The following is an 8,581-nucleotide window of genomic DNA, read 5'->3' as shown; positions in this document are numbered from 1 at the left end:
CCCCCCGGAAAAATGATCGAACAGGCGACGGCCGATATTTCACGCTAACGTAAAACGTGTGATCTCGCGACCCTCCGCAACGGCTGTCATTTAAAAATCCCGAAGATAAAAAGGTAGGACTCGCCTTGATGTCCCCGCGGGATAAAAAAGTCCGCGCGACCCTTTTTAGACACCGCTCCGGCGGCGCGGCGCGGCGCTACCGACGAATCCTCAAAGAACGAGAGGAGAGCAGACGTTCGTTTGGTGCGCATCGTTCTCCGAATAATATTCCTCCATCCCCTCGCGTGCCGATCCGCGCGAATGTTTGATCTCGCTGGAAATAGGGAAGCGTGCGAACGCACTCGTGCGTCGTCTGCATGATGTTTGCGCGAGTGCGCGGCCGACGCGACGCGTCGCGCCGTTCTGCGGTTGCAGTTGCGACGTGCGTTTTAAGCGCGGTTTTAGCGAGAACCGAGATACATTCGAATCGAAACGTACATGATTTAGCGAAAATTTAAATCGAAATATATACCGCGAAGAGTAGTAATTCTAAATCGTGCGGGCATCTAGCGATGACGGTCGCGCACTAACGCAATTCAACGGGAAGGTCGCCCTGTGATCGCATGTGAGAGATCTAAAATGACAAGATACCCCGTAGATAAGAAGAACGCGCGCGTACGAGGCGCGCAGGATCGCGTTTCGATAATGCGTCAGCGCCACGGTAGATGGCCGTTGCACCACGTTGCGTGATAAAGCGGCCACGTGCTCACGCGTTATCATATACATGTACACACACACACACACACACATGTAAGTATAATAAAAAATTCACGCGCGAATCGTTTCGCGCGTATGTAATCGTTGCTCGACTAGGAAAATTGTGCAAGATTCATATTTCGACCTTACTCCGACACTTGACATTCACGCAACGGCTGAGCTCGGCACGAGGATACGCGCGGTGCACGTGCAATTATGCAATTATAAGTTTTGCATGTCGTCTGCGCGAAGGCCGTTTCGCTTGGATTCGATTAATCGCCGACGGGCGTTACCTCGCTGCTAGGTAGATAGGTAGGTAGGTAGGTAGGTAGGTAGGAGGTGGCCATCCAGAGCCAGCTAGCCGGCTAACTTAGCTAGCTGGTAATTCATGCGTCCTCTCGGGTAGAGGCACGACAGCCGGCATAGAAATCGCAGCGCCAATCTGGCGCCTGGTCATCGGAGATGTCAGATCGATCTACTCCGCGGTGCATACCAATCGACGACGCATCGTTGCATCGCGCGCGCGCTGGGTAGAGAAAAAGTCGGCCTTTGTCTACCTATCGCGAGGGAGGAGGTTCGTTCAACTTCTCTTTCTCGAGAACCTCTGCCGCGATTTGCATGTCGGCCAAGAGCTCATTTCAAAGCGGCCGCGCTCGTTAGATCGTTAATTCGGTTTTTTCGCTCGCTCGCGTCGTTGCACCTCGCCTCGCCTCGCCTCGCCTCGCCTCGCCTCGTCCCCGCGGTGGTATAATGCACGTGTGGTACATTGAAACTAATTAATCGTGTACGTTGCATTATGGATCGTCGTAACGTCGTACAATGCACGCCGCACTGCGCACTGAGAGGGAAATGTAGTCGATGTTATAAAAATTATAGTTATCTTCGATTGTATCTTCTGATGGTTCGAAGAAGAAAGTATGTGGTGTGCGTTGAACGGATAAATTAAACGACTGCGAGATTGATACGCAAACTTGTAGCTAATGCAATTTATTAGCATTTCTCCGGCTTTATTCGGTGACCTCGGTGACCTCAATTGTACGTATGTACACGACACAGGAGCGAAAACAATAAATAATAAATTTTTATATTTGAAATGGGTCTCTTTCTACATCGGTATCTCGGTGAACGCTAGTCTGCTCAGTTCAGGTATTATTTTTCATTTTACGCTCCATTCGTACTGTCGCGTCGACGACGTCCGATACATGTATATAAACATATCTATCTATATGTTATATACGGCTTGTGCGTATACACTTACATATGCCCTGAATTGACTAGGATCGTTCTATGGTAACATCCTATACACGTACACACACACACACACACACACACACATTACAATTACCCACATGTTCACACTCATACACCATAAGATGAGCGCGCACAATCAATATAGCGGATCGTCGTCGAGGCCCGAATGGGACATGTTTTGCGTATCACAGTAATATATCTAACGCATATTACAAACTTTGTACTCCGTGTGACGACGACGTAGCTCTCGCGTACAAAATGCGCGTCGATCTTCGCGATGAAAACCGCTCGTCCAAACTCACGGAGCACTCGTTGATCTCTACGCACATCTTGATATGCGAGGTCTTTCTTCTTACAGTTGTGCCTTTCGTCCGTGAGTGAGACGACATGTGACGTGTATCAAATAGCGCCCATCAATGTGCTTTCGGTAACGATACAAAACTGAAAACTGTACAGTGGCGATTATTTTTATTATTATTATTATCATTATTATTATTTTGCTTCTTATCGTTATTATTGTTAGTATTATATCATTACCGCTACTCCTTTGTCCGTATAACGAAAGCTAACGACGATCTGTGTAAATGTAAACGTTAACAACTTAGCACCTGTACAGCCTGAGGAAAGAGAGATCCTACAAAAACGTCGATGGAATACCGTCGTTATTTACTGAGAATGTGCTAATCGAACAGCCGCCATTTCTCTTCCTTTGGTACTTTGCGAAAGTGACGACACACACAGTCACGCGGACAGAAAGGTCACGCGCAGTGTTTTGTGCGAATTCCGGAACGTATCCGTCTAATCCAGTAGAAGAAATCGTTTTTTAATGGAAATATTCTCTCATCAGGCGAGACATATGCGTTCTGAATACGTTCGCACGAAAAATTACGGACAACCTTTCCGTTCACAAATTTTCGGTTTATCATAGCCAAATATGCAGAGAAAGAGAGAGAATGACTGACTCGCCGAGAACGGAACACTCGCACAGGCTTATCTTGTCGCGGAGATGAACGCGCAAAAGTACGATACAGCGGTGTCGAAAGACGATCATAATAATAATCTTAACGAATCATCCCGTCTCGAGCACTTCTTCTGCCTCGACCAACTTCTTTTTCTTCTTCATAGTCACCCGTCATTCCATTTCAGGATTATTGCGTCACTTTTTCTTTTCCCATGTCGTGTTTATCACCTTGCCTTTGTTTTTTGTACGCCGCACAGTCAGGATCGTGGATCGCGATAAAAACGGTCGTCGCAAACTCGAAGAGATCCAAAAATAAACGAGCGAAATCTTTCGATTACGATCGTTTTATTGGATTTTTTTTCGCTTTCCTTGACTCGCCGAGCACAAAACATGTCGGGAACGTTTTGCGCGCAATCATCTGCGCCTCACACGCTCTTCGTGTCTTCGAGTCGAAGAGATTTTGTCCGCGTTCTGTCTTCTTGGGCTTTGAACGATATCACCTTGCATGACGTGTCACCTTGTGTCACGCTCCCGCGGACGAAGCCGCTTGTTCGCGTTAAATTGGTCGCAATAATGGTGGCCTGCAGGTCCGAAACTTTCACCAGCGAATGTGTCTCTTGTACTCTTCGTTTATGCTCATTCTCTTGATGGTCTCGTATCCTAAAATTATCGAGAAACTAAAACATGCGGATTGCACGAGTCTCGCGGACAGTCCCTTGGTGAACATGTGTAGGCCTTCCTCGATCCATAAGATTCTAAAGGCGCTGATCATACTGTCCAGCCTCTGAACTTGCAGTCTCGCTCGTACGATGTCCAGGGGATTCGTGATGATCGTAGTGGTGAATCCGCCAAACGTCCCCGCGATGGCTTGTATACACAAGTGTGAGAACCAACTCGGAAGCAGACGTAAAAGCTCGTCTGTGCAATAAACGTGTGCGAAGAACGTTTATCATTTTTTATCAGTGTTCTTACATATTTAGACAGTTTTAAATGACTTTAAATTATTGCATGAGAACAATTTTTTAGAGGAAAACATAAGATTTTATAATTGAGGAACGTGTCGACATTTTGCCTCAATTTACTATCCTCAAGTTCCAAAAGTGCTTTTTATATGTTAGGAAAGTAAATGTTACTTTCTAAATAAATAAATATCTAGTGTCAATCCCAAAAATATAATTTACATCATTAGAAAATTTAGCATGTTCCTTAGAAGGATGGACTCTTACTGACAATCTGTTTCTGCGCTATTAACCAAACTTGAGAAACACGATAAAATTAAAAATAATTTACAGTCTATATAATATATTCTCTCTCTCTCTCTGTAAGCAGACCGTGGTTTTTTACAAGATCTTTTACCTTGATAAACTGTATACAATCCCCACCAAAGGGCGCTATTAGGCACGTACGCACACAGGGACGCCACGTAGCCTCTGTAAAAACCGCGATAACCATCCCTCTGATAAATCAGCCTGACTATTTCAGCACAGATTTGCGCGCGTGTCTTGCCGGGCTCGAAGGTTATACCCAGCGGGTTCATGCCGAACTGGAATGAATTCTAAATTAGTATTGCGAATTTGAATAGACTCAGTAATGGCCAACGAAATCACAATCATTGGATGACGCATAGCAGCAAGTACATATTTGCTCGAACAAATCTTCTTCGTCCGAGCAAATTCTCATTGATTCCGCTACTCCCACCCTCCCCCCGCCCTCTTTCTCAGTAAATAGAGACGTTGTGACGCACCTTGTCCACGGACACCCTGCCGTGTTTGGTACTGTGGATCCCGAGAACCATGAGGTGTTGGCTGAGAACGTCAAAGGGCACGACTATCGTTTGACCGACTAGACTGGCGGCACCACCCGCGATTAAGGCTTTGACTTTTGAGTCCACATGACCGACGGATGTGTCTGTGAGCAAGTGACGCACACCTTCGTACGTCGACACGTAAAATACCCCGGAGACGATTTGAATGGAGCTTATCCAAAAGCCCCTGTAGAGACCCGACAAGCCTTCTACTTTGTGAATTTTCCTACATGCATCTATCATACCTGTCGAGAGAAAAGGTTGCACAATTAGATTGTGTGATTCTTGTCTCGTGGATAAGTGATGAGAAGCTGCCTTAGGTCTAACTTTTTACACAGAGAGGATGTTGTAGCATTTTTTCCCATGAATTCTTGTCAATTTCACCGTGTCTTCTAGTAATACAGAGATATACCGTCAGTAGAGTTTATCTTGCCAAGGAACACAATAAATTTTCCAATAGTTTATGTAGAGATTCAGATTCTTCTCAGTTTCTGAGAAGTAATGCTTATAAAACGAAAATAAATCAAGGTAGAATATTGAAACATCCTGTGGTTATGAAATTTTACAGTAATTTCTTTCTTGAATTGCTTAAATCTCTCAAGGTCGAATACTGATATACTCTTCAGCCACAGGATTCTATAGTAATTTCAGTTCTCGATCACTTTTATACAACAGTTCTAAAGTAATTTTTCAAAGGATTACAAATTCCCTGTAAATAATTACTTGTACAATATAATCTTACTGTAAAACTCTCCGCACAAAAGAACATTACATTTCATGAAAGATACGGAAGTTACGTCTGTGATTTTCTACCTTTTTTCTCGATACCGATTTAAATCAATTCGAAAATGAGCCTTTCGGTTCACGCAGAAGCAAATCCGCACGTACCATTGTACATGTGATTTTGTCTCTGCACCTGGAGGCGAGTCTTGATCACCGTCAAGGGATACAGGCAACACCTGACCGAAAATGAGGACAGCATGCTCAGTGGGAAGAACTTGCTCTTGTCCATCATATCCCACTCGATGGTGCGGATGAATGGTGTAGCCTCTACCGCAGACATTTCTCGAGTGATCAGCGATATCGTAGCTCGCGGTGATAAATTCAAACGAAGAACCGGGCTGAGGATTCGTTCCAACCTGATGCCTCATATCTCATCGGTGTGTAACAGGCAGTGATGCCTCAAATTCCCAGCAATCTGTAAATCGACTCGTTAATTTGTCATCTGGACGTAATTAATATGCCGAACGAGAAGCGCGAGATTCCCATCTCGCTTCAGCATGTGAGATCGCGAAGTAGCGGAGAACAGCGAGGTGTCGAGAATTTAGGTTATCCTAACCTCCTGACGGAGGAGATTTTTTCGTGTGGTTAGGAATTTCACAGCATATATATATATATATACACATGATACGTTCGAATTTCGATTCGAGCGTCCTCCTTAAAGCATATTCGAGACGAATCGCGTCCACTTGTTCACGGAATAAACACGAGAATTGTCAGAGTCCCAAGAGAGCGGGACCCGACCTAAGGTGAAATTCGAAAGCGCGTTTCGCTCGTATTATTCGCGAAGCAAAACAGCCACGAAAATACATAAGCGGTTATATCTCGCGGCGGCGGATAATTTTAGTACAATGTATCCATAGCATGAGGAAGATTGGATATTGCGTTGCAAAATCGCGACTTTATCTCTCGACGACGCGCGTAACCGCTTGTTCGTCGCTACCACTTTGGCGCGACAAAACGATGTTCCCAATGTGCGAGTTTCTTTTTTTTTACCGGCCCTGTCGTCGTCGTCGTCGTCGTCGTCGTCTCTCTCTCTCTCTCTCTCTCTCCCTCTCTCTCTCTCTCTTTTTCTCTCTCTATCTCTCTCTCTCTCTCTCTCTCTCTTGCACTTGAGAACGGAGACGACAGTTGCGACAAATTCGCGGGATTTAATAAGGGTTCAGGATTGTTACCTACAATGGTGCAATGCGCCCTGGAGATGACGAATTTCGCCACAATCGACGTTCGTTCTCGAGGAAAAACTCTCCCAATATTGACGTCACAAGTGAGCGGTCATGCTGCTCTGCGCCGTACGTTACACCACCAAACACTCGCTACATTCTACGCCGGTCTTAAAATCGCGGAATTCATCGCTCGTCGGTGGACTAACCGTGACACCACGGAAAATTGCAGGTCCGTTCCTCCTAAGTTCTAACTGCACCGTGTGTACTCCCTTTCGGTATCTCTCTTCCCTCTTTTCTTCCCGCATCGTAATATGTGCTTACCTCATGCCGGGTGTAAAAAGTGCAGCCAGCACAGAGCAGACCTCGTGAATTGAGAGCATTCCGCGGGATCGTTGGCCTCTGGTGTCGCCTTCTGGAGCTGCACTTTCTTCTATTTCTCTATCTTCTTCTTCCCATCCAGACTCGAGTACATATGTCCATCTTTTTCCATGCATTGAGGACGCATCACGGTACAGTTGGCAGGAGCAGACCCGATAGAGTGAGTTGTACTCTGTGATAAGAAAATTACGCAACCAATAAATCCGCGGTTTTTTCTTTTTTTTTCGTAAAATAATAGGCACGAAGAGCGATCGATTGATATCGGGAATAAATTTACGACGACCATGGTACCAACTCGGAAATTAAATCAAGCATTGCTCTATATCGCGAAAGTCCGAAATATCAGCCTAAAACAAAATAAACGTAGATTTATTCGCTTCTACTCGAAGAATTATTTATACCAAGTCACAATAGTAGTTTCTTTTGTTATTTCTCATTTAGTTTTTGAAACAATTCATTTGACAATTATTCATTTGACGAATATTGCGAAACAAAAATCACAAGAAATTTTCTTGAGAAATCCGCCAAAGAACTGAAGAACTGCACTGCGCGGCGTGCACTAAGCACGCACCTGTCAAAGCAGCCATATGACGGAGCACGTGTTTCTGGCGCGTGCGCACACGAGAGACTGGACGCCTCACGCCAAGTCGTCGGAGCACATTGCGCGCATGCACATGTATTTCTTCCCACTAGCGACATCTCCGTATCGAATCCCGCGATGTTACACGATGTGAACATTTTTCTCGTACCAACCGTTACTCAACGTCGACTGCGAATGCATCGTCAACAATGTACCTTCGGTCGCATTTTACACATGATCCGAACGCGGTGTAATAAATCTGCGCATCTACGAAATCTCGAGGCCACTTCCTCGAATAACAAGAAAATGTGAGTTGACTTGCGTGCTACATTGTATAGCATCGAAATCGAAATCGAAAGAACGCGTTGAATATTTTGCTCAATATCGCGATTGTTAATTCGCGGTTAGGTTAGGTTGATCAAGGACAAAATTTGGAATTTCGTTGTCTCGGGGGGCAAATCGACGATTAGAGATTGCCATTTTCCTCCTCTTGGCACCGGTTTCATACTACCTTACGATTATTGAAATGAGAGCCAAGAGGAATATTTATAAGTATGACCGTTGCTCCCCCTCTCTCTCTCTCTCTCTCTCTCTTTTTCTCTTTTTCACGTCACATTTAGATTTTCTTCAGTCTCGAGCTGAAGAATCTACAATTTGTCGAAAGATGGAAAAGTAAACCTACTTACTATCTCGATCACATTGAACACGCATTAATTAACACTGTCTAAATATCGCGAGATGATTTTTCGTAGAAAAATTCTCTCTCGACAGTTTCTCGCAGCTCGCGGGAAATCGCCGGAACGCTCATCTCGAGAGAAACGGAGACGAAGAAAGAGAGAATAAAGAACGAGGGCGAACTGAAGGGCTTTCATCAGGGCTTCACCGCAGCTCTGAGCTGGTGCGGCGACCTCTCGATGGTGCGATCG

At 45.1% G+C, this 8,581-nt stretch overlaps 1 protein-coding gene across 8 annotated transcripts; it reads right to left on the bottom strand.

The window, feature by feature from the left end:
• Window positions 1-1,693: 1,693 nt before the first annotated feature.
• Window positions 1,694-7,671, bottom strand: LOC105190662 (solute carrier family 25 member 44). 8 transcript variants are annotated; one of them, XM_011153511.3, is made up of 6 exons: window positions 7,647-7,671; window positions 7,019-7,247; window positions 5,640-5,949; window positions 4,692-4,996; window positions 4,304-4,490; window positions 1,694-3,865 (listed from the first exon to the last, which is right to left on the bottom strand). In XM_011153511.3, exons 3-6 carry the CDS (start codon window positions 5,812-5,814, stop codon window positions 3,546-3,548), a joined length of 987 nt encoding a protein of 328 aa, XP_011151813.1. In that variant the 5' UTR covers window positions 5,815-5,949; window positions 7,019-7,247; window positions 7,647-7,671; the 3' UTR covers window positions 1,694-3,545. The 8 variants fall into 8 exon arrangements, with proteins under 8 accessions (XP_011151813.1, XP_025155471.1, XP_011151817.1 ...); XM_025299686.1 differs by lacking the exon at window positions 7,647-7,671 and adding an exon at window positions 7,477-7,582; XM_011153515.3 differs by lacking the exons at window positions 7,019-7,247; window positions 7,647-7,671 and adding an exon at window positions 6,707-7,004.
• Between the last annotated feature and the right edge of the window lie 910 nt (window positions 7,672-8,581).

This window comes from Harpegnathos saltator, unplaced genomic scaffold (genome assembly GCF_003227715.2).
Source record: "Harpegnathos saltator strain DR-91 unplaced genomic scaffold, Hsal_v8.6 scaffold289, whole genome shotgun sequence".
Classification (NCBI taxonomy): Eukaryota; Metazoa; Arthropoda; class Insecta; order Hymenoptera; family Formicidae; genus Harpegnathos; species Harpegnathos saltator.
This window is presented reverse-complemented; position numbering and strand designations above follow the sequence as displayed.

Bases quoted from the DNA above. Each gene is read 5' to 3' on its own strand.
- LOC105190662 (XM_011153511.3), bottom strand. From the start codon at position 5,814: ATGTCTGCGGTAGAGGCTACACCATTCATCCGCACCATCGAGTGGGAT. The intron at 4,997-5,639 runs GTACGTGCGGAT...TTCTCTCGACAG, and splicing joins ACAAAATCACATGTACAATG to GTATGATAGATGCATGTAGG. The intron at 3,866-4,303 runs GTAAAAGATCTT...TTTATTGCACAG, and splicing joins ATTGTATACAGTTTATCAAG to ACGAGCTTTTACGTCTGCTT.